General features: G+C 34.2%; 1 protein-coding gene and 1 long non-coding RNA gene across 2 annotated transcripts; both read right to left on the bottom strand.

The window, feature by feature from the left end:
• Positions 1-1,288: 1,288 nt before the first annotated feature.
• Positions 1,289-8,876, bottom strand: LOC117688985 (uncharacterized). The gene is made up of 3 exons (XR_010715082.1): positions 8,761-8,876; positions 6,613-6,899; positions 1,289-3,282 (listed from the first exon to the last, which is right to left on the bottom strand). It is a non-coding gene; the product is annotated as an uncharacterized lncRNA (long non-coding RNA).
• Positions 8,877-17,341: 8,465 nt separating this feature from the next.
• Positions 17,342-24,731, bottom strand: LOC105324947 (CD151 antigen). The gene is made up of 7 exons (XM_011424227.4): positions 24,571-24,731; positions 21,136-21,372; positions 20,562-20,636; positions 19,852-19,959; positions 18,966-19,160; positions 18,258-18,341; positions 17,342-18,129 (listed from the first exon to the last, which is right to left on the bottom strand). The coding sequence occupies exons 1-7, from the start codon at positions 24,628-24,630 to the stop codon at positions 18,064-18,066; spliced, it is 825 nt and encodes a 274-aa protein (XP_011422529.3). The 5' UTR covers positions 24,631-24,731; the 3' UTR covers positions 17,342-18,063.
• Between the last annotated feature and the right edge of the window lie 1,772 nt (positions 24,732-26,503).

The following is a 26,503-nucleotide window of genomic DNA, read 5'->3' on the forward strand; positions in this document are numbered from 1 at the left end:
TTTATATTTTCCGTGAGTAATTTAGAAGCATTTGGAAGTAAAGTGTGATAATGAGTATTTGCTCATATGAAAACTATAAAGTATAAAGTAAAAGTATGTGTATTGTTGCAATGTAAACATGAGTTGTATGTATTTATACAGTAGGGCGTGTAGTAGTTGCCGTAGTATAAATGTATTTATGTAGTACACAAGTATATGAAAGTGAAGTATAGACAGTACATGTACGAGTCATCAATTGTTAAAAATAAAGTATATGTAGTGAATTACTAAAGTTATGAACAGCAAATGTTCAAATGTAAGTGTAAATACAGGAAAATGTATTGAGTAAAGTAATATGCAGTAAAATGTACGTACAATGTATGAGTAAATTAATGTTATCTGTGTATTTATCATTTCATTTATTATTTCAGACCCCTTTTTGTACCTTTTAATTAAAGTCTATGTGTGATAGTAGAGTATTATATCTATGTGTATTTATTCGTTTTTATTTTCTTTCTTTTTTTCGTTTTGTTCAATAGAATCTGAAATTTATATCAGTCAAAGTTTTACTGCGCAAGTGAATTGAGTTCTTCCTATCTGTAAATTCATTGGTTCATAATTATAACCAATTATATTGAAGCTATGTGTATAAATAAGTTTTCATATTAACTTATATCTTACTTATCAGTGTAAATGTTTAGTCTGTGGTTTTATTTTAATTGCATCGTCAATATTAAAGTGTATTTTTGTAATTAAAGTAATAATACATGGAATGTGACTGTTAAGTTCAAAGGTTAGCTTTCTTAACCGTACGCACTGTAATTGATTTTTTATGAAACGTATAATCAAATAATGTATTTGTGGTAACTTAATTTTGTCAGTTTTCTCATATGATGTATTATTTTGTAGGTCAACGCCTCTATAGTCATCATTCAAATAAAGTCATCAGATACACGGAACACCAACTTCGTTTTTCCTTGACTGCTCGGTTACATATGGAAAATTTGGAAATCTATTTGTCAATTCACACCTGAATAAAAGCCTTGTAAACTTACTTAGAACTATTATTTTGGAGGCGCAAAGTCACCCGTCGATATATGAGTATCAAAGGAAAATCAAACCATTGTAAAATTAAAGCTCACCTAAGTTAAATTGTCTAAATATCATTTATGATTATGTATTCTTTTGTATTATGTAAAAATTGTAAATTAGTTAAGATAAAATAAATTAGTTTCAAAAATATATTTATAATGACGATCTTTTTTTCTTTTTATGGGTAGAGTTGAACTCAAAATAAAGATTTCAACACTGGAATACATGTATTTGCAAACGGTTTATTTTTGTAACGTAGTTCAAGGAAATGTTGAAAGTTCTTATAATAACATTTCTTAAAGTCATTGGCTAAGTAAACAAAAATGTTTTTCCATTCGGACCATATACCACAATGTTTATTATAAGAAAGTTTTTGATTGCAACACATTTTTCAATATTATTTCTAAGGTTTTTATGACATAATAACTCTGCAATATTTCGAATTTTCTTGTTTACAGACTTTGAAATATATATTTTTGTGTATATAATCAAGAAAATAATAACTAAATCGGGATCAGAAAAAATCTCTCCAAATGATATGTTAATTTCATTAGAGTCGACTCACCTTGAAACATCATGCTATAAATGTATACTTAGGCTCCTTAAATACTTAAAGCTGACATGAATTCATAAATACGCATTATTTTCCTTTTATATCCGACTACCGCCATCATGGCCAAATTAGTTGTCGATTTCTATTGTTCTGCTCATCGCTACACACCCCCTATATAAGGCCGAAAGCCCTCGTCATGCTTTACCGCATTCAGGAATTTCATACACCCGAACACGTTACCTTGGACGAAAAGACTTGTAAAAACGCGTTTTGAACAAAAATAATATGACAACCACTTCACTGGCAAGATATATCCAATAAACGACGAAACAAGACAGACTGAAATCAAGGCGCCGACACTTCAAAAATTCCTCGATAATTGTGTATACCGCTTTCCTGTGTATGTTATAACATCGCACATGCGCAAACCACACACTGGCGCCGATCGAGCAATGTCAATTATCGCATGGATTTTATAAACGGGGAGTTTTTGTAGGTTGTTACTTTCTTGGATTTACTATCATTTAGCTACTGTGTTGGATATAGTGTCGCCGGGGTTTTCAAGAAGTTGCAGACGTTATGCACTCTGTATGAACGACACACGTGTTCGATGTGCATGCGAAGTAAGGCAGCACTGTCTGTGCAAAATAATACGGGTACCTTGGACATCTTTTCAAAGAATAAATATATTTTGTATTTCATTGATTGTTGTTTTCTTTAATCTTAATTACAACATTTTACTACAATGTGTAGTTCATGCATTTAAAAGTCCGTGCAACGTGAATGCCTCGATCGGAAAGCAACCGACCGTAACTTTCTCAACCGGTATATATACCCCAGTGGCTGTAGAGGAGCGATCGAAACTAATATGGCGACCAAATGCTTTTATGAATTCATGTCAGCTTTAATATACCTAATATACACTGGAACAAGATGTAAAAATAAAGACAAAAGAAACTGACATTATTTTTAGTCATTTTATTTTTATCTTTAAAGTTATGATTTTACTAAAGGAAGTCTACAAATTCAGTGTCCTCGAGCTCCTAATATTTTAATTTCTTTTTATCTTGGCACTAATTTTGCACGCGGTTGTGGACTTACTATACTAATTTGTTAAGCTTTTCTGTCCAACCATTTTTTACGTCAGTAACACGACAGTGCCGTCCAGCACATATAGCACATCTTATTTTTCTTCATTAAATTTTACATTAAAGCTTTTTTTCTTTTCTTTTAAAAATAGTGTCAGGATTGATTTCATGATAGTGCGATAGTATAATCTTTCACTTTACATGATTTTCTTTTACACATTTCCATACGTTGTAGTCTCTTCTTTGATATAGAATATTGAGTTTTTAGTCCAATCATTGAAAATTTTGAAGATATATCTTTGTCCTCCATTTCTTCATCAGAAGAATCAGAATAATAATCAAATGATTTTCCGTTAAGAAGGTCAAAATCAATGTTGGCACAAAATTCCACAGCAGCCTCTAAAAACCTCGTTAAGCCGTACTTCTCCCCTGCTAAGATGTAGTCAAGCAGTATATTGACGGTCAGCCGTTTGTTTGGTGCGCACAATTTGATCATGAAGTCTTCACAGTCTGTTACCAGAGAAGTCTGGTACTCGTGTGCTAAAGGCAATACCTTCAGTACATTTTCCGCTGAAAAAAATAGAACTTTTAAAATGTGAAACGCTTATTTTAATTATTCTCGTCCAGTGTCATTTTTTGTTTTAAGTTTCTTATTGATATGATCATAACTATTTCTTAGGCAAGTCTCTTAGAATTCAAGTTTATTTATACTGTTTATATATTTCTCTAAAAGTTCTAATGTTAGTGTTTTAAGGTCACCTGAGTGACCTATTGCTATCCGTTTTCGACCGTCGTGCGTTAACAATTTTACATTTTTAACTTCTTTTTTAAAACTACAAGGCTAATTGTTACCAATTAATTGGTGTGAGGCATCTCTATGGTAAGAGGATTCTAAATTGTGAAAATTCGTGGCTCTACAACCCCTGGGGCACCACAAGGGGGGCCAAATATGCAAAAAAAAAAGCCAAATTTTCTAAAATCTTCTTCTCTACTTCCACACATGTGAGGAAAAAACTGGTTGCATGGTTATGATGTCCATGAAGCCCTCTACCAAAATTGTGAAATTCATGACCCCTGGGGCAGGGGTTCTGGCTCTAGGGTGTGGCCAATATAGCCATATAGTAAAAATGTATTAATTCTTAGGAAATCTTCCCCTCTACTCCCACAAATATTTGTTAAAAACTAAAAGCATGATTATGATGTCCATGAAGCCCTCTACCACAATTGTGAAATTCATTACCCCTGGGTCAGGGGTTCTGGCTCTAGGGTGGGGTCAATATGGCCATATGGTAAAAATGTATTAAATCTTTAAAAAACAATTTCTTTACTCCTATACATGTGGGCAAAAAACTGAATACATGGTTATGATGTTCACTAACTCCTCTACCAAAATTGTGAAATTCATGGCCCCTGGGTCAGGGGTTCAGGACATGGGGGGGGGGCAATATAGTGTTAATGCATATAATGTTTTAAACCTTCTTCTCTATTCTCACACATCTGTATGAAAAACTGACGTCATAATTATGTTTACTAGGAATTCCTCTTCAAAATTTTTAAATTTCATGTCCCCTGGAGTATGGGTTTTGACTCTAGGGCAGGGCCAAAATTGATGTAAAGGTGTTATTGCATATAATGTTTAAAAATTATCATCTTTACTCCCACATACCTTAAAGGAAAACTGAATTCATGATTTAGTAGACCAGATCTTTATGTTTTTCGTCAAAGTTATAGGTTTCATAGCTCTTTATGAAAGATTTCAGGCAGGGAAGTGGTCGTCATTACAAATTTATAATTTTTCTACTCCAGAATGAAACCCAATTAAATGAATATATGAGACTCCTCGACAGGTTTGTTTATGGGTTATATGCTACTCAGGTGACCGTTAAGGCCTATTGGCCTCTTGTCTACAAAGCAAACACTTGTTTATTTAAATCAATTTTGTGGTTATTGTTTTAATAAAGCTGCTTGGTCCGACTTTTTGGTGTTTACAGTACCAAATAATTTCCCATACAAATCAATTATCTAAGAAAGTTATGGACATTCTCCTATTTACACCAGCAGAATCGGTCTCCTTCCAAAGTTAGAAATATTTAAAGTAAATAAAATAATTTCTTTTTGGGCAAACGAAAAAACAAACTTAAATGCATCGTGGGAATGTTTAGAAAAGGCAACCGTTTGGTTTCATTCCCCGGATCATTGGGTTTATTAAACCCGCATGTTATGCATCGATTGTAAACAAAGCAAATTTCAGAAATATTAGCGAACGAAATGAATTTTTTTTTAATTTACCTGAACATTATTACCTTTATCTATAGCGATGTCGAAGTCGTAACACAACCATACCGGTCTCTAAGTCTGGGGCTAATTCTAACATGAGGCGAAATAACGCCATTCCTTTTTTTGTCGTTTGTTTTGTTAACAAATTTTGTACATAATATTTTTCATTGAAATTTGGCTTAATTGACAGGGAAAGTTACTGCAATGTCTATTATTATACACATACTTAGCATAACCATCGTTTAAAAGCGTATCAAAAAGAAGGTGTTGTAAAACAGTGGGAGTATTCCCTAACGTGGAAAGGACCTTTAAATATCCGTATCGCTTGAGAGCCACATCTAAATATAGAAACATTACGTAGACGACTATAATTACATAGCGGGTATGTTCCGTACGGAGGCAAAATAAACAGCATTTCTATCGAACACGACAGCCACCAAATACAGTTAGAAAGTTAACCATATACGTTTTCTGTATTCGAATGTTAACATATCTCAATTTGATATCTACTGTCCAGCGTGTTTAAAATATCATTCTTGAGATACATGAATAAATCTTATTCTGGCTCTTCAAAATCATCAGAGTTGTAATTATAATCATCCAATCTTTGTATAGTATCTAAATAAACGCTAAGTCGAGTAAAAAAGTACGAAATTTTCCGTACATATTTTTAGTAACCTGCCGCTTCGTCACCGATTCAAACTTTCTAAAATGATTGTGTTTTCTTTTAACAACCTGTACATGTATCTTTTAAATCAGCTTACCCGTTTATTTCATAAAAAGGGTGAAAAATCAACTGTCTACATTGATGCATACTAAGTACATTGTTTTAAAATCTCTTGTTCAGAAGAAAATGTTTATCAAGTTTATAACGGAGACTTCACACAGTAATGTTGAAAAAAATAAGCAGGCATGCAAACTATTACATTACAAGAGTTTAAATAACTTTATTCAGACATTCTTAAATTATGTCAAAACATTACCTTTCAATGCGATTAAAAGAATTAAAATTTTTAAAAAAAAATTCGAACTTTTTCGGGATTCGAACCCAGTCAAAAATATAAGACACAGTTTTAGTCTATTCTATCTGCGTTACCACTCGACTAATCTAGGCATGAAATAATAGGGGGAAATTTTATACATCGTTTATAGATTTCAAAGGTATTAATGATTTTTTTCCAAAAGTCAGATTTATTAAAAATATGCCTCCTTGAAACAAAAATCGGAAATGGCAGTTTTCAAGAAATTGTCTTATTCTAAACGTTAAGATTAAATTAATTTTGTTTCAAGGAGGCATTTTTTCACAATGACGAGGATTACCCTTTTATATAACGGGAATTCTGCCACATTTGTCTGTGTAACCATTTTTAAATTTATTTCATGGTCTTAAATAAGTTAATACAAACTTTCGAAATAAAATTCTACACTGCGCTATTTACAACGTTGCATGGAAAAAAAGATTTACATCGAACCCTGTAACTTTGATTTTTCTAATTTATCTGCAACTCCTTTAGGGAAAATTAGCATAGGAACTGCAACACCTTATTTGATATAAAATCGGACCAAGCAGCTTTAACTTTCCTTTCTTCCTTGTTCAAATAAATATAAAGAATGTTCAAGTACCTGTTAAGGGATGTTTCATGTTAGGATAGAAACATCTTAAAAATTCGACAACGTCATCTGCTTTTTTTTCTACTAATGGTATCTCTTTTGCAGTTCTTTCCGTGAAATGACTATTAAACATGGTATCAAATACAGGTGAATGCTGAGATAGGACCGCTTTGTTAACATGGATCTTCTGATCTTCCACGACCAAAATAACATCGGTTTCTGGAAAAGCGCGATCGTTTGTTAGCTTGATATCCTCGTTTTTTGTCTTCTCCTCTTTTTCTGTCATTGTTTGCCTTTGACTATAACAATATAAGGGGAAAAAATAAAAATAAAAAAAACTAAATTCAAAGAAATGTTAACGTTTCCCCGAATTGCGTTACAAAAACTGACCGTTTACAAATATCCCAGTGTTGTTTTCCTAGGACAACTGAACTTAACCGGTACTTACAAAATACATGGAAACAGCCCGTGCTCTTCCTATATATATTAGAGTGACGCATATGCGTGACGATTTAAAATGCATTTTTTTTCAATTAATAAAAATTAATAGACATCGTTTCATGAAAGAAGTATATGAACTGGAACCCGCAAGATAACGTAAATAAATACTACTGTCACTTTCTAGAGTGCATTCCAAAGACATGACGTAGCTAGATAAGTGACACTGTATTTATATCTGACCGGATAACAGATAAGTGACGTCTGCGCAAGTTTTAAGCACAGCTGATTTTGACAGTAGCATGCCATTTGTATACGATTACATCTATCAAATTTGTAAAAATAGGCGCTTTCTGATTGATTGGCTACAAGCAATAGGTTTGTTGGAATTTTAACGGCTTATGTGACCATTGTTGCGAGGAACCGCTACATTTACAATCTGTCCCAACATATCCTCGATTCACATTTCGCGTAATTACTCGAAATCTATTTATACCTTAGGGTTCAAACGATGTTCATTCAAAAGTATGAAATTTTTTCTAAATTTCTCAGTTGAAACGCCCTCTAGCTAATCAGGTTTCAATACACGGCTAACAAATATGATGTCTACGGGGATTTTGAAAAATTGCGCGAAGTATTCCGAGTGACTTTCGAATGGAGAAAAGAACATTCCCCATTATTAATCTCCGTAAGAAATATGCTTTCGCTCCTGTGATTTTTTCGAGTGAAAAATGAAACTGTGTCAATAATTTTCCCTTTCATCAATTTCAATTGCACTTCTTTCACATGTATGTATACTTTTATTAAAAATCGTCAAATGTGCTGCTTGAATTTCTTTGGACAGACTATAGTAAAGGATAAATCTTACGGAAAAGACATGTTGTGTGGCGATGTACGAACAGAAGATGCATCAAAAGTGTTAGAATTGTAAAGAAGAATCGTCGTTTTCAGGGAGCCACCTACTTCTGGAATAAATTTTAAAACTCACTATTGGGTTTACGATATTCCAAACGAATTCATCTCCATGGAATATCGGATAGGAAGTGACCACACTGTTTTTAAATGGAAGAATTTCTCAAGGAAAGTCCCGCTTTATAAACATGATAGAGCCCAAACGCCGCATGGCTTTCAAAATTAATTGTTATTTCTATTATTCTACGGGCTGTTACCCCCATCCCCCTGCATAAATTCTTACAAAAATTCAGGCTTAAATATTGGCTAGCCTTCACATTCTCGCCTCATCGGCAATCAAAATTCAGATTGTTGATTCGTTCAATGTTAAGGTACCTCACTACACCGTGAAATAGTTTCTCAAATCAGCAGGAAATTAATTGATTATGATAGAATGCATGATGGATAAGAAGTACGTATGTCAAATAGGCGAAAAATGTGCAATTTTAGATAAAAAATGATGTTTTCAAAAATTCCATTCGGTAAACATAAGCCCCAGGTGGATTCAAACTCATGACCTGCGGTTCACAAGCCTGATACTTTAACCACTGAGCTATGACAATATAAATCTGAATCGATTGATACAAACAGTTTAACAAAACATTTAAATCGCCATCTTGTGACGTAGTGTCTTAAAAAGTATAAGACTCGGTGTAGTGAAGTACCTTAAGGCCGCTCTATCTCAAGCGCAGATCTACAATCAAAATGTCAACTTCAATACGGCGGCCGTAACGGTTAAGTCCACTCTACCCGCAAAACGTTGTTTCTTACCTTTACAAGGTCTAAATCCAAAAAAATTATTACAAATACGATGTTGATTTGATCATGAAATGTTTACTTTCACTTCAGTTTCACAGTTTAAGTGAACCGGAAGTTATTATTGTCAAGTCGTACATTAAAATCTTGCATGTTTTAAATGTTGTTATTTTATCGATTGTTATCAATATTTTAATAAATATGTCACCAATTTATAACGAACAAAAATATTAACTTTAAGACACTTTCCTCCCTGTCCTTCATTGCCGTTCAGATGTGAAAAAAGAACTCTTTTAAATTGACAGATTCACCATATGACAAGTCAACCAGGCTGAAGCTAGCAGTCACTAACAACAGCCTCTAAGCCGATAGAAGCTAGCAGCCAATAAGGAAATTCATCAAAGTACTGAGAGTACTCGAACAAAATATTATAATTTACTTTATTATCGGAATATTTTAATTAATATCAAGAAGATTCATGCATGAATATTTTCTCTGAGCATTGACAACTTCGAAGGCAGTAAAGCTCGTCTTGATATAATTATAAATGTGTTTGTGTTTAACGAATTCAATGTATCTATACATTAGCTGCAGAACTGTAGCTCTCCGGAAAAAAAATATTGACAGACCGAAGAGCTACAGGGCCACCCATTGAAAAATTTGTATATTTAAATTCTTCATGCAGTTTACTACTGATAACGCCTCTTTATTTGCCTCAGACTTTCTCCGAAACACGCTACTGACCTCGGAAAATCAAGTATGTTGAATTTACATCGAGATCGAGAGTCGCCATTTTTACATGTAAACAAAGTGCACCATATGAATTTACGGGACTGGTGATGGTGTTTAAAAGACTATCCAAGGCAAGTGAAGAGACGATATCAGTAGTAAATTGCATGAAGAATTTAATGGTACTAATTGTTTTCACAGATTTTGCGTATAAATAAGGTAAATTAGTGGAAAACTAGCGCACGTTTTTCAGCGCAATAAATATACAATTTTTTAACTGGGTGGCACTGTAGCTCTCCGGTCTGTCAATATTTTTTCCCCGGAGAGCTACAGTTCTGCAGCTATCTATACTTATGCTTAAAAATTGACCCTGAGTCTGATTATAATAAAAATCCATGTATTATTATACAATTAGGACGACCAGACATCTTATATTATGATTTTATTCTCATTATAAAATTAGCCTCAATCGCTTGCCAAAACGAAATAAATCCAAACATGAATTTAAGATTATTTTGTGTCAGCCATGTTTTGACGTGAACCTTCGAAAATTTAAAAAAAAATCTTTATATCACCCGAACATTGGCATTTTTAGCATTTAACAATGATATGGTGGTAAAAAGTGGTCCATTGTCTTCCTTATCTTTGAAGTGTGCATCAAAAGAATACCAGGATAGTGTAGGGGATCTATGGGCTATTATTTCCCGTTCTGAAATTTGGGATGTTGGGGTAACACCAAGTGGCTCTCAGTGGTTCAGGCTCATTCCAGAGCTTTATATCTCATTTGAGTTTGATCACAAGAACTTGGCCCAACTTTCACACCTGTAACATTGTGAAATACTAAAATTTGAAAAAGTTCGGGTGAGCTAAACCGACCCTTTTAGGGGTTCATATGCGCTTTGTTACACTTGTTATGAATACCACCTGGTGGTACCCCTACAGCCTAAATTTGAGACCGGAAAATAATAGCCCTATAGGTCCCCTACACTGCCCTGATATCCGTTTAATGCACACTTCAAAGATAAAAAAAAAGAGAGAATTGCCCACCTTTCACCCCGATGACATTGTGAAATGCAAAAATCTGACAAAGTCCGGGTGAGCTAAATTGACCATTTTCATTGTCTTTATTGTATTATCGAAGGTTTACGTCAAAACATGGCTGAGACAAAATAATCCGAACTTCACTTGAGGATTTTTGCCGTTTTTGAATGCGACAAGTGCTAATTTTTTTATGAGAATAAAATCAAAATGTGAGGTGTCTTATAGTCTCGTTTTCGTTGTAATACGATGTCTTTTTAATTTTCGATTGAGGATGTTTTTGAGAAGTGAAAAGACCTGAGGATACTTTTTTAAACACACAAATGTTCAACTTCGATAAAAACAAAGTATCTTGCCACACTAGATGGTTAGGGATTTTTATTGTATGTGTCTTGTGTTGTGTATGTTAGATTGTTTTTTGTTTGTTTGGATTTTATGGTGGTGGGGGCTAATTAAATGTATAGCAGTATTGTATTTTTATTAAAAGATTTTTCCCAAACGTTCGCTTTCAATTGACAACGTTTATTATTGTGTGTTTTGGATAGAATATACAGCGATTATTGTTGTTTATTTTTAATTTACTTTAATTTAGCAATGCTTATATATCAAAATACGTTTGCATATCACTTTATACGATGCATTTAGTTTTCACTTTGTATTTATAAGACTACACTTAGGATAACATTACATGTATTTTCATAACTTATTACCCGTATAGACAGCTGTCCATATTAAATTGTTTTCTATTCAACAAAGACGCATTTATAACTCCTATTCAGGCGAGCTTTACTGCCTCAGAGGTCGTCAATTATCATACAACTTATTGAGCATTAATTATTTTGGTATTAATTAAAATAAAGTAAAATAAAATGTTTTGTTAGAGTACTTTCAGTTCTTTGATGATTATCCCTATTGGCTGCTAAATAAAAGAACTAGACACAAATCAGTTTATTTTATTTAAAATGCGTACTTCCTTAGTAAAGTTAATCGGCTATTTTGACGTTTTATTCATATTTAATGAGGCCGGGTCTAATTTGTTGATTTGATTTGATTTGAACATATTTTTATTGTACAAAAATTACAACAGGGATTGGACACGTTCAAAAACTTAGATCGCCCTCTCCCAATTTGTTCTGCCCTAGATTTTTGAATGAATTTTTTTTTAAAGACTTTAAAAACATACAACATACAGAGGCTATTACTCGTTTTCTTGACATGCCAGTATGCATCGTTGGAACAGGGGAGGCCATCTTTGAAGTTCTTGATGGAACTTTTAGGTAATGACTTAAAAAAATAATTGATGTTCATGATTGATGTTGATGGTTTTAATTTAAATTTTCTATTTTTTCCCTGTAGCATTCAATTAAGTATACTCTACATTGCAGGAAATTTGACATTCCTTGGACAAATGTAATTGCCTTTACCAGTGACAACTGCAATGTGATGAAAGGGACTAATAATTCTGTCTTGTCCAGAATCAAAGCTGTCCAGCCTGATGTATTTGATGTTGGCTGCATTTGCCACTTGGCAAATTTATGCTGCGGTAGTGATGTAAAGCAGATTCCAATTGCTGTTGATGGCCTGCTCATTGATATTTATTTTCATTTCAACAAGATGTAGCATTTGGTACAGATAATAAATAATAACAAAGTCAGTTCATCAAACTATTTTCTCAAACTATTTCCTCTCTTTATATCTATAAAATATTTTCCTCTCATTTAATTAAGCGCAAAAAGAGTCGAAGAATTTAAAGAGTTTGCAGCCTTTACATAGGTTGATTCTTTGCAGATCTTGAAACATTGCACAACCAGATGGCTTAGCCTTGAGAAATGTGTTAAAAGAACTCTTTAGCAATGGCCAGCCCTGCAGTCGTATTTTGCAATCACAAGGATGTAGAGCGAGCTGGAGGACGTGTAAAGAAAATGGCAGAGCTTCTAGGCAATCCTGAGGTCAAACTTTACTTCCTCTTCCTTGACTTTATCCTCACTCCACTCAATGAGTTCAACACTTTGTTTCAGGTAATTTAATCCTCCGAATAATTAATTTTTCAGATATGGAACAGACAGAAAATAATGATCTTTGAAATTCTATTTAATTACAATTTTATAATTTCAGTCTGATCGCTGTCTGGTCGGATGTTTAAAAAGTGAAATGGATAGGCTTCATAGGAAATTCTTGGCCAAATTCATCAAAGTCTCTTTCATTAAGGAGAACAATGGAGATCTGACACAATTGCCATTTTGTTCTGATGAGGCCCAGTTCCCGGATGATCTCATAGCAGTTGGAATGTCTGCCAGATCCTATTTAGCAGAAGAAGAGGAAAACATTCCTATTGCTACTCCATCAAGATTTTTCTTGTGAGCAGTTTTATATTTGTATTCATATGGTATGCATTACTTTAATAAAGTATTTCTGCTGATATAATTATTATTTTAGGATAAAAAAAAATAAGACATTTACCACACCGTTTGTTTAAGGGGTCATCTCAAAGTTTGTTAATTTTTAACATAGGACCCTATGGGATTTTGCTTGAAATGTATCAATTTTGCACATTTTTTACATTTTTTAAAAACTTCTGCCCTAGTGATTTCTTTTTCTGTTCTACATATTAAAGTTATTGCTAAAAGGCATCAAATGGTCAAATGAAAAAAACCCTTTTACCTCCTGGATTGTTCAAGGGGTCTTACCAAAGTTGTTTTTTGTATGCCCAATTTCCCAGTTTGTCAGATAATGGCTATTTTTTTTTATTTGACAAAGACGGAAATGGTGATCTTTATAGTATTATTAAAACATTCAGGCATATTTAAGTTATAAATAAATATATAACATCACATATTAAGGACCATTAATATAAAATACATGGTTACTGTCTTGAAATATATGAATTAAGCTATATTTAGGCGGTTTAAGAAAACGTGACAGATGGCTAGGCTTGCTGAACCCTCTTCACGTTGTCGACCGAGCCCAAATATAGCTTTTACTTAGAGACATTTATGTTTATTCCACAATATAATATCAATTTTTACGCATCAAACGAGCTATTTTCAACAAATTTCGCTGAATATTTGCAGTTGAAACTATCACGCCATGGCGTCAACAACGCAAAAAGATGCCGTCCCAATACAAATGAAACGCTGCGCGAAAGCGCTGCCTACTTGTTCTGTACTCGGCCTCGTTTTAAAGTTGTTCTGCTTCTTTATAATTCCTAACAACTCCTTTTTGTTTCTTCTTACTTTTTATTTCCAATCCTTTGTTATTTGCTCCTTTTTGACAATTGAATAGACTAAGGAATGAAAATGCATTTTTTTGGTCCACTTTGACCTCGGCTGATTATACTTCACCCACAGACTGCTTTTGAATAAAGGGTGTGCTGTGACCTTGAATCATGTTTCTAGCTTAAAGGATGAGGTCATAGCAGAATTATATATGAAATCCTTATCTGGAGCATATGTTCTCTTCCCTTGGTCCAATTTGGCTCAAACACCATCACAGAGTCTATAGTCAAAGGGTGTTTAGTGACCTTAAATGAAGTTTGTAGGTCAATGGTCAAAGTCATATCGGACCAAATGCACGCAAAAATTCTTTCTTCATAGCATATATACTTTCTACTTAGCCCTTTTTTGGATCACACTTCACATAAACAGAGCTTTTGAGTAAAGGGAGTGAGTGAACTTGAACCAATTTTCGAAATCAGATCTAAAGGTTATTGCAGAATAATTATATAAAGAATCCTTGTTAGAGCATATCTTTTCTCCCTTTGCTCCAGTCTGACTCATACGTCACCCACATGGTGCCTTTGATATAAGAATAAGTTGTGAACTGGAATAATGTTTTTAGGTCAAGTGCTAAGGTCATATTGGATCACACAAAAATCCTTTTTAAAGAGCAATATGTATTCTCTACTAAGCCCTATTTGACTAATACTTTACTTAAACAGAGCTTTTTGGGTATGCAGTGATCTTGAACCAAGTCAATGTGAATGTCATAGTTGGTCTCTTTATCAGTTTTAGACCGTAGATTATAATTATTTCCCATTGCTTAATCTTGCTCAGATTGATCCGGTATGTAAGGGATAATGAGATTGAATTAGAAGTTCTGTGCCAGCTGGAAAGTTTCTAAGTTATAGGTCATGGTCAAAGCAAAATTCTCTAAAATTCTTTTCCTCCTAATATTTAAGCGAGGCTCTTTGTGATGGTCACCATCTCACTGTTGTTTAGTTGTTTATTATTGTTATTCAGGATATGAATACAGGGTATTTATCACATTATTCAGAAAGAAAGAATATTTTTATAATTATTCACAACTATCAAAGTTTTTTGTTTAATTGATATACATATAAATAGCTATAGTGGTTATAATTTGCTGTATCATTTTCCATGCAGTATGCAAGTGAACCGCTGAATAAGTTGTACACACGTAATGGTATGTTTACAAGAAGTTACTATACATGTAGATGTATTTATCTCATTCGTGTGGTGTATATTACCCGTGTGATAAACCTTTGCTTTATCAAACGGCTGATGCTTTATTAAATACTTCCGATCCGAACTATTTTGGCAGAGCCCCTCGCTTCAACGCTTCAGTGACCTATTTTCGAAGATTTGCTAGTACTTTCAACATAACTATATCTTCTACCAAAAATTGAAATACAATTTTGACAAGATTTAGTGTTTATATACAAGAACTTATGCGTTCTTATGCAATATTTTCTATTTCGAATCATCAGGCTAGTGTTTGTTTTATAAAGCATCACCAACTGTTCCTCGTTCGAGATCGAATCAATTCAAACTAACGAGCATTCGCAACTTTGTGTATGTCAACAAACTTGATTAGTTAAGTCTTCTGATCAGTATTTCTATTTAATCAGGTGATTAAGCTCTAAGAAAAATTATTTGGAGCTAAAAATTTATTTCAAGGTATGTTTCAAAGAAACTTTACAATAAGGGGGATGTGCGGCCATCTTTTACATTTGAGGATAAGAATTTAAACATTTCTTGAACTGGCTTGTTTCTGCCCGAAACTGACCAAAGATATAATAGCACTGAATATGACATTCTACAAGTTGTTTTTTAAGCAAATTATGCATACAAGAACAGGACAATGCTATTTTAATAACTTAAAACAGCTGTCGAACTGCGCAGCTACAGACTTATTTTGAAGATTTAAAAATCTGAGAAAATTTGAAGGGGGTTCATTGGTGTCCTCTCCACAACCATTTGTTGAGAAAAAGGTTGAATTTTGCACATAAATGTAGAAACTTTGCCTCAAAATAGTGTACCCTATTTTTATAAGTCGGCATGTAATCTATTTTTAGAACAAGAAAATTCCATGCTATACTTAGAACTTCCGTGTCTATGGAGAGACATTGACGTTATATTTTCATCTATGAAAATAAATGTCAATACAAAACAATCTGGACTGAATGAAACAGACATATCTGTACCAGTTTCAATTTTTTGTTTTAGTTCTATGAGTATAAATTAAGTTAAATTCATTTTAGAAGTAGGATAGGGATCAAAAAAATTGATTGCCTTAAAGAAAAGGGCCATATAACGGAATGTCTCAAAAGCTTTATAATATAAATCAAACTGTATAAGATAAAAAGAACATCTATAATTGTGTGATTTTATATTTGCTTTATCCAACTCGTTGAAATGGTTATATTCGCTCGGCAAGCCTCGCGAATATATACACCATTTTAACTCGTTCGAGAAAGCAAATATAAAATCACACAATACAGATATCCTCTATATATAAACTCGCAAAACTCAAGAAATAGCAAAAAGACGTTTAACTTTTTTTTTTATATTTCAACTTAAGCATGACTTAGCTAATACATTGCTAAGTTTGCTTTAGGTAGCAAGGGAAAGTATCCTTTCAATATTTTTGTAAAATTGAGAGTTGCTGTACTTGAAGGCTTATGAGTGTTGCTAAAATTCATGAAATGATTTTAAATGATTATCATTAGTTAGAGGGGTGTTTCTTGTTGAAATTGATATGCAATATGTAGGCCCCATATGTTAGGCACATGAAAATAAGAAGTAAAATGCGAAACCTGCGGCTATGACTGTTGAGTTGACTTTACACAGTGAAATTGCAAGTTACAGACGGGAGGTAAAATAACACGAAAAGTAGGTGGATGGGAAATTGTAAACTATACACCGGTAAATTTCTGACATGTGATGGTGCAACATGCACGCGGTATGGAAGGTCAACCCTTTGCAGGGAATTAGCTGGGGGAGGTATAAAAAGCTGAAAAATCGAAAAATTAGCAAAATATGAAAGGGTCAAAATCTCATAAAAACCAGTATGTAGAGAATTTTACAGGTTTTGACTAGTAATTTTCTTCAGAAATTGGTGATTGGCCTTATAAAGAGTGAATTAAAGGTATTTGTGCTGAATGGGAACTGAGGAATTTCTAGTTACAGAGTTCCAAAGACGCGCATCCCCTGGCTACAATGAATTGGATAAAAAAAACTGTCCCGTGCCACCTTATATTACGTTATAAGACAAACTTAAGTATAACTTATGTAGGTCCTAAGAATCCGCCTAATTCATAAGTAAAGCAGGCTAAGATTGTGACTTAATTAATTATAAGTAGGGTCATAAGTAGGATGTTACGAGCCCCAGCTTACCTCAAACACCCTATTGTCTTCTTTTGGTTCTTTTTTGTAGTTTTATCATTGACGCCTTTTTATTCGATCCTTTAAGCGTTAGCTTCTATATAGCTGTTTGTGGCAAAGCCATTTTTCACAAAATCGCCAAAGCAATAGCATAAGCTCCCCCGACTTCGTCTCGGTGAGCAAAGAATGAAATCAATTCAACTGGATTTCAGTATACGGAATGTTTTATTGCAATAAGTTTGGTTTATACAATTAAAGCTATTATAATGGGGAAAAAACACCAACAAAATTCGCATTCAAATTAATGTTGAATATATATGAAAAAATATCAAGACTATTTTGAATGATTTGTATCCTCGATTGAATAATATAGATCTGTTGTCGGCCAATTCCCCATTACAAAACAAAAGGGACAACCTGACGTCATATGCAGATCTTTGATGAATATGAATTTCTGTTACATAAAAAAGGTGAGCTAATGAATACATGTACATATAGCTGGTATGATTACAAATTCAGAACAAATCTAACATAACAATTAATGTGAACTAAAGCGAGCTATACATGTATTTACCCCCAGATTGAATGCAGTATATATTCTGAACAGATGAACAATCGTGGTATGAAAAACAGTAGCTGCACCAATCAGATCTGTCAATAACGTTTAAAAAATCCATGTTTTTCGGTCCACGAAGTACATTGTGTTTCACTCCGATATTATACAATATGCATCATACTAGTAAAACAGAGTTACACAGATTATATAGTATTCAATCTGGGTAACTATGCTTTACTAGAACGTTTCAGAGTGCACACTCGCATATCTGAGCTTGATAGTCATAATCTCTGGCAATTACATTAGTTGATAAATTGTTCTTTTCTACTGGCACTCTACTGTCTACTTTTCACTTAGAATTCCAACAGACTTCTACACCATTTTATCACCCTCCTCAACATTTCTGCAGACAATTATGGCGAAAACAATACAAAGAATCTGCAAAGAATAAAAAGTTAAAAATATTGATTAAAATACATACACTAATAAGGCAATCTCTAAATATTCTTATACACAGTATAAATCATAATTATTGAAAAACAATCTTTTAATGCATGTATAAGTACCTCAAATATTGCCACCACAACGCCAATTCCTATGAAAATGTTGCTATATTTGTTGATGAAGTCTTCAATGGCAGAATAGCACCCCTTAAAAACAAAACCCAAAAGGTATATACAATTATAGTATATCATTATAGTATATTTACATCTACCAAGTATTATTTCCTCTATTATAGGTGTAATAGCTCTATAGAAACAGCACATCTGAAATCTTCACGCCCCATTTATCGATTGATCAAAATCTACAGCGACTGAAATTGATACGTCCTGTATATCGATTGGTCGTAACCTACAGCGACCTAACAGAAATCACGATCTGCACGAAATCAGCATGATGTTGATGTCAGACACATTCTAACAGGGGACGATTTGGCTGTTTCTTTCAGCTAACGTTCTTATGTACATTAACAGTCATTTAGTGAGTTTTACATACTTTTTATAATCAATTTAATAATTTATAGTTAAAAGAAAGATGTTAATATAAACAATAAAATATTTTCTTTGATGATTCATGCGGGTTATGAAGGTAGCGATCATTGCAGGAAAAAATTACATAACGGGTTATGTATTTTTTCTGCAATGACGCCTCCTTCAGATCCCGAATAAATCACTAAAGATAGCATTTTATTGTTTAAATAACGTATTTAATTGATCAACTGGTTCTCTCTCTCTCTCTCTCTCTCTCTCTCTCTCTCTCTCTCTCTCTCTAACCTTATTCCTGTTGCTGTTAGTGCTATCAGAGCCTGTGGCACATGTTGTGTCGGTTGGGTACTGAATATCCGGGAATTCTCCCTTGATACCTTTACAACAGCTGAGGGGGGTCTTCAGAGTTTGGCCATTGTAGGTTTTATTCCAGTGTGTTGCGTTCATAAAGTCCATGTAGTTGTCAACTCCACAACAATCGAACTGAAGACAGAAACATTCTCTTTTTTCATACTTGTGTATAATGACATTGTGCGTATTTGCTATAATGAATACGTAATAGAAAAGAACATACATGTATGACAAAATCTGTATCACATCATATATCAACCCGAGACTCCAATATCAGTCTGAGAGCCGAAGGCCGGAGGACTGATATTGGTCGAGGGTTGATATGGGGTGTGGTACAGATTTTGACATGTATTGTTGTTTTTATTGCATATTTGAATTTAGAGAGCTAGTTTTTATTTTCATCTGGAAAAAAAATAACAAGCACTGTACAACTATTATGTACTATTATAGTATTCCTATCTCATAACCACGTATTTTCGACGCTCGAATAAAAAATATAAATACATATTTTGACGTCGTCTATACAGTTTCGACTACATGTATGCATAGAAAAGGAGACAAAGATCCGAGGTATTCCGTATCAAAAGTGCAAAGGTTTTCCAGAAAGGTGTAATAAAGGGTGTGATAAAGGGTTAAATAAAGGATGTTGTTACGGGGTGTGTTATGAAGACACGTGCCTGTAGATCTGTTCATATCAGGGGTGCAAAACCCTGTATTTTATACCAAATATACGTGCATGAAAAGTATCATCATATGAACTAAAACTCTGGTTAATTTACTAGTATTTCTTGATGATGCTGACAAGATTACTTGGCTATCATACCTCGATATGGAGGCTATTCCAGGCGAGCGAAACTGGTTCCTGTGACAAATCTCCTTTGTACAACTCGGCAATGGATTTCTTCATCCCTTTCTTTACCACAGAGTCCACCTTAAAAAAAATTGGAAAAGGTCTTTTTGTATATTCCTTACTTTGGAACTAAGAAATGGATCAATTTCAATTAAATCCCACATTTTTGTTTACAAATTTCCGCGTGGAGTTACTTATATCAACAATCAAAGGAAGACAGTTTCTGCGTAAATATTATTTAGTTTGGGATAAAGAATGATTTACAGAGATTTTAATAATGATCTAGCAATTATCTACTCATGAAAACCTTTTAATTATTTGTCAAATATTAACTCGCATCCTTTATTAAGATGACTTATTTTGATCACGTTTAACATCCATGTAATTAACGTTTTAAAATCTTATTAGTTTATCAAATGTCATTCCTTATAAATGCGAGAATTTAACTTGGAAACGATCGCTTCGAAAGACTTAATGACCTTGTTAAAATTGCTATCAGCATCCATTTGATATAGATTATATAAAATTCCAATGTTCTTCAATACTTTTGTAGTGAAACAGACGATTGTCTTAATTGAGATTTGTGATAAATCTCAGTTAAGACAATTGTCCCTTGTCCTTTTAAACCAAATCATATATACAAGAAATCATCTATACCTGCTATGACACCCAGGGGTACTTACATCTTTCTTCATCAATGCTGCCAACACAACTCCCGCAATTTCAGCAATGAGAACCAAGAAAACGATGATTGCATACTGTACAGAGTAAAAAACATATCATTATACCATAAACGTAATACAAGAAAATACATGAAAAGATCGATCTATAAACGTTCACTAAAATATATGTCGATTTCCAAATAAGATATAGAAGGTTAAATATGCAAAACAGAATTTCACATCATCCTTTCGTGTAAATTAATTGAATCTGATTGGTGGAGAAATAACGTTGTGGAAATTGTTATCCCTTACTTTCAATCATTGACTCCAACTTAGCCTCGGTCAACAATGGAATGACAGTCACTATGATATCATGCATACATTATTTATGTATCATAATTTAATTGTACATAAACGTATATTATGATCTATAAATTGTCACCCATCTGTATAGTTTGATAAAAATTAACTCCAACATATTATGATGTGTCATAATGGTGTAACGTCGAAAGTATAGACAGTCTTTTTGTAGATCCACACCAATTCGTCCGTCTTTCTGTCTATCTCTTCGAACAGATAAGTACAAAACACTTACGATGACAAGGAATACCCGCCATCCACAGCAGGCGCCGAAACATCCCAGGACCCCCACAATCAGGATCACCACCCCCACGATGATGAAGACGATGGCCGAGGAGCTGAGGAGCTCGTCCAGGTTGTAGTCGGCGCTGTCTAACTTGATGACCTTGAAGAGTTCCTTGGCATACTTCGTCACCAGGTCCTCCTTGAATTTCACCAAACACCCGATAACGAGGAGAGCAAAGCCCAAAATCTGTAACGCAAGAATTTTTTTTCAGAGCATGATTCATATCAAAAATATTTTGTGCACACCCTGCATGTTCGCGGAGGAAAATCTAGATTAAACAATTTCTCTGTTTTGGTTATATACAATGTATACATTTTTGCTAGTCGTGGGAGGGGGATGGGTGTTTCAAGTGTTGCTTGGTCCATGGGTTGTTGATTCAATCAATACAATTTCTTCGTGTGTTAACATTATACTAGATACCGAAAATGGAAGAATGACATTTTGGCAACTTCCACCTTTAAATAGAATCTCTTTGTTATGGCCGGTCGAGTTTTCTGCTAAATTATTCACTGATTTTGGCAGCTGTATTTATTCTTTTGTCAAGATCCCTCTATTGATTTATAAAAAAATGTTTTCTACTTGAAGTGTACATGTTTTGATACTGGAAAATATACGTTTTTCCTCTAGAAACTTCAGTTGAGTATTTAAATCATTTTGATTTATGCTGTATATAAAAAATTAAATTGGCAAGCACAGAACTGTAGGCCCTATATACGTTTATGATGGTGCATACCTATTAAAATCTGCAGTACACCACAACACTCAGTGATGCGCAAGAAAATGTCCAATTTCAAAGGCAACAGCAATCTATGTTGTACAAATTGTATAGTAGAACAAATGTGCCGTGGTCATTATTGCGTAATTGTATCAACCAGGGCACGACCTTCCAGATAGAATACGATGTTTTTATACATAATATGCATCTACAAGCCGGTGTATTATGCTCTCTATCGTTTATTTTATGTTGCTGCACCACCTGGTACATGTGGTGGTGTGTAACCTCGTCCTTGGCGTGACAGCTAGCCACAGGGACCGCGGTTAGTGGACACCTGCGTGTGTGTGCTAAAGTTTGCCATCTCATTTGCCAATGTCCATCATGCAAGAGAGAAAGAGAGAGAGAGAGAGAGAGAGAGAGAGAGAGAGAGTTATCCTATTGGCCCATTACGGCATGATCGTATGGTATTTCCGTCTATCTAAAATCAATATGATCGCATCATCTTTGTTCTTGCTGCAGTTTTCCATAAAAACATAAAATTTGTGATAGCGCAACTTTCGGGGTACATGGTGACATATCAATTAGTGGATAATTACTTTACAAATTCTTCCATTGCTTTCATTTTAATTAAAGCATCTACACCTATTTCCAGATCGATATATCTTGCCTTGATAGATTTATGCATACAAAAAATGTTGAAGTCATGTATAATTGATATACATGGCAAATAAACAGCAGATGCGAACTTTAAAGATCGATAACATGGAAATTCATCACTAGAAACTGGGTAACTTGAGAAAAGGTTTAATTGTTCAGTCTCAACTTAAAAATAAATCCGCATTCCTCCTCCCACAAGTGAGCGTGACGTCTTAAGACGGGTATTGAGAAATATATTAAAAATACCGGTAAATGATATAATATATATTACTGAATACCAGGGTGGGGTTAAGTTTTGCATAAGAAGCGTAAAACGCTGTTTTCCTTCATTCAACGAATAGAGTTGTTAATTGAAAAGTTCCTTAAAATTGCTTATTTGGAAATGTAAGTACACATTCGGGATGCATGATATTTTTTTTAACCAAACAAGAACTGTGCTGTTCCTGTAACATTTGGTAGTCATGTGGCAGTTCATTAAACGTCAGCAACTTTCGTTTCGGTATTTGTATGGTGGGCGGCTTACGTTGATAGTTTGTGATCCAAACACACAAACTAAAGCTTGCCTTTTGTTATCAGGGTGGTCCACCGAAAGAGTCTAGAGATAGTAAACACTGAATGAACAGCATTTACTTGACATATTCTGTTTTGTTGATTAGTACACCCTATCATGTGTGATGTTACAGGCCAGTTGTGGCATTATTCAGCACTATAGAATATAGATATTTATCAGAGATATACCAAGTCTTATTCTAGTTACAAATTTATATGAATATTTGTAAACCTTTGAAACTAAAACTATTCATTACTGAGTAAAATTACATATACATGTAGCTGGTTTGTAAATTTCATTGATCTGTATATGTATGTGTGTATACATTTCACTGATCAATACAGGTATGTGTGTAAATATTATGTTATGTATATCAATAATCGTATTGTATGATATATTTGTATAGAGAGAGGCACCAAGTTTCCGAATTTGTGCCAAATCCCAAATGTAAATTTGTACAATAAAAATATGTTTCAATAAAATCAATTACATGTACTTCCCTGGTTATATCAGAAAAAACATGCTATATTACGTGTTAATAAATGTTTTCCTTATGTATTTATTTAAATATTATAGTATGATAAAAAACGGGTACGTAGATTCGTTGAAAAGCAGACTTGAGAGTGGAGTTGAAATATCTAAGATGTTGAGGACTAAATACTCGGCATTCCTCCGCTGTCAGTTGTTCCTGTGGTACGGCTGAAAGGTCATCTACAATGGATACAACCGACATCCGGGGGGGGGGGGGGGAGAGAGAGAGAGAGAGAGAGAGAGAGAGAGAGTTTAATCAGCTGGTACACGTTTATTTGATTGATGCCGAACAAAAAACATTTGATAAGGGGGGTTGTCGCAAAGATCTGTATGAGTAACGTGTTTTACCTCGTGTAAGATAATAGAAATCGTTTGCCTTGAGGGAATGTCACAAATGCGTGGCTGTAAAACTGCATCGGTTTTATTAGCTTACGTGAATTAAGGGCTTACAATGTGTATAGGAATGTGCTCAAGGGAAAAGGAGATTGCTTCATTTTTTAAATATTCATAATTAGGGAGACAAAAATTAAAAACCACGTTTGGCGTTAATCTGCGCGTTGATTTTTAAATTGCTCGACAATCCCCTTGTTGACAGAAACAGGTTTCGAAATACCAATAGACTAAATATTTAATCAAGCGGAGCGCTCTTTAAATAAATTTACGGGTGTGTCATTAATTCCAATCAATTTTTACTCAATCTCATTATGGTTTATATCATCATTAACATTGTTGTTTCTTTAAATCCTTTATTCAAAAGTTATGATAGCAGTTGTTTCTCTGTGCAGATTAAAAATGGCGCCTTATCCTGTTATCACTTATAAGTGAATAGAAATCGATCAGCGGTGTGGTAAACTGGTAAAATGAATACGCTAAATCTGTTAGATCAAGTATGTTTTTCTGGAGAATGGAGAATATTAAGTGATCCCCTTACCGTAAATAAGGTATTCACAATGACGAGGAAAACTCTCCCAATGGCCGATCCACAACCCATATTGGAACGATGGTTTGTTTTGTTTTGGTCAGATCACGCTTCTTTTTACCTGTATTTGTAGCTTACAGGTAAACCTCACATGAATACCTGCATACGTCACAGATTGGACACGCCTCCGACTATATTTAGAACACGCTTTCGCTCAATACTGAATGAGTAATAATCATGATATTGTACAAAAAAGGGGTTTTGCAGAATAACAAGTTTTAGTCACGTAAATAAGGTGTGTAGTAACATAGTTCTGAATTCCATTTATTCTTCATCTTTTTTTTTTACAATTACACTGTACTATTAAAAACTCCATTAATTTAAAACACATACCATCTCCAGTAGTGACAAATGAAGTCAAACAAGTTTACAAACATTGTATGAATATATTAGTCACGAAGGTTTGTATAGGAGTGTATAATTGTATAGCTGTATAAAAAAACTATTTATATTCAGTATACAGTCATGTTATACATAAGTCCATAACATGGCATAATATATTATTATTTACAACCCCTCGAGATATGGAATCAATAGATCCTAAAATGTCGTCATTACAGCCGTTCAGTGAAAAACTTACTTGTACCACAGATTAAAACTTCATCAATTAATCTAAACTGTTTTGCTCATTTCTTTTTCCCCTTAGCACCATGCAATCCATATTCTGTTTAAAGAACAAGTGCACTTAAGCTATAGAGAATGGGGCCTTTTTCAGTGCCGTTTTTATGTAGAAAATATCAACAAATTGCTTTTTTCTCTTAATAGTTAAGCACTGCTGGATACTTCTGATTTATATGCACGAAATGAGGATACAGTTTAAAAAATTGAGGATTTTTATATGCCTATAAATAATCCAATTCCGGAAAAATCGAACCGAACCTACTTGAATTGTGTTTATTTATATCAGAGGGAGGAGACATTTAAATCAACATTGCTCTGTTGGTGGATCGATTGGCGCGTTTGCTGAATTATACTTTATGCATTATTTTACGGCTGAAAAAAAAAATCGAATAAAGCTTTGAAGTTGCATATTACCATAGTGACCAAACAAACATCCCTGACCATACAAAGATAATTAAGTTGTTCCGATGGGGCCACTTCGACCTTCGCACTTTCGCCTTTAGGTCGAGGTGCGTGAGTGCGAAGTTGCGAAGGCGAAAGTGCGAAGGTGCGACGGCGAAGGAGCGAAAGTGCGAAGATGCGACGGCGAAGCGCGAAGATGCGAAGGCGAAAGTGCGAAGTTGCGAAGGCGAAGAAGCGATACTACTATCGCACCTTCGCCATCACAACTTCGCACTCTCGCCTTCGCATCTTCGCACTTTCGCCTTTGCTTTTTTATACTTGTGGAGCTCTCTATCGTTTAAAGACAATTTTAGCTGTATAAAATGACATCTGAGGCAAACGATGAACTTTTTAGAATTTATTTTCAACAACCTGCGCAGATCCATAACTTTTTCGGGGGGGGGGGGGGGGAGGATTCCGAGACATATTTTGGAGATTTATCATATATGATTAATGAAATTAAATTTTCCGGGGGGATGAGATCCGGACCCTCTTTCCCCTTTACTGCATGTGTGAAGTTATTAATATTGAATTTTCCGGGGGCGGACCCCCTCTCCCCCTCTAGATCCATACATCAGCAAGGAGTGTCGCATAATGAAATTAGAATGTTACTTTGTTTGATACACGGTAAACAGATAGCCGGTAAGTGACAGGAGTCTGAAGTGCATATGTATGCATTATGGCGGACATTACATTTTATATGGAGTATATAATGATTAGACATAGCCAGCACTGGTAAACATATATGTCACATATACACATTAAAATATTTCTAAACAGTCATATAAGCACAATGGCCTAGCGCATGCGTACCAATGATATC

This window comes from Magallana gigas, chromosome 6, assembly GCF_963853765.1.
Source record: "Magallana gigas chromosome 6, xbMagGiga1.1, whole genome shotgun sequence".
In the NCBI taxonomy this organism is placed as follows: domain Eukaryota; kingdom Metazoa; phylum Mollusca; class Bivalvia; order Ostreida; family Ostreidae; genus Magallana; species Magallana gigas.

Coding starts and splice junctions, on each gene's coding strand:
- LOC105324947 (XM_011424227.4), bottom strand. CDS start 24,630: ATGGGTTGTGGATCGGCCATTGGGAGAGTTTTCCTCGTCATTGTGAAT. Junction 21,373..24,570: donor TTGTGAATACCTTATTTACG/GTAAGGGGATCA, acceptor CTTGCGTTACAG/ATTTTGGGCTTTGCTCTCCT. Junction 19,161..19,851: donor GGAATAGCCTCCATATCGAG/GTATGATAGCCA, acceptor TTCTGTCTTCAG/TTCGATTGTTGTGGAGTTGA.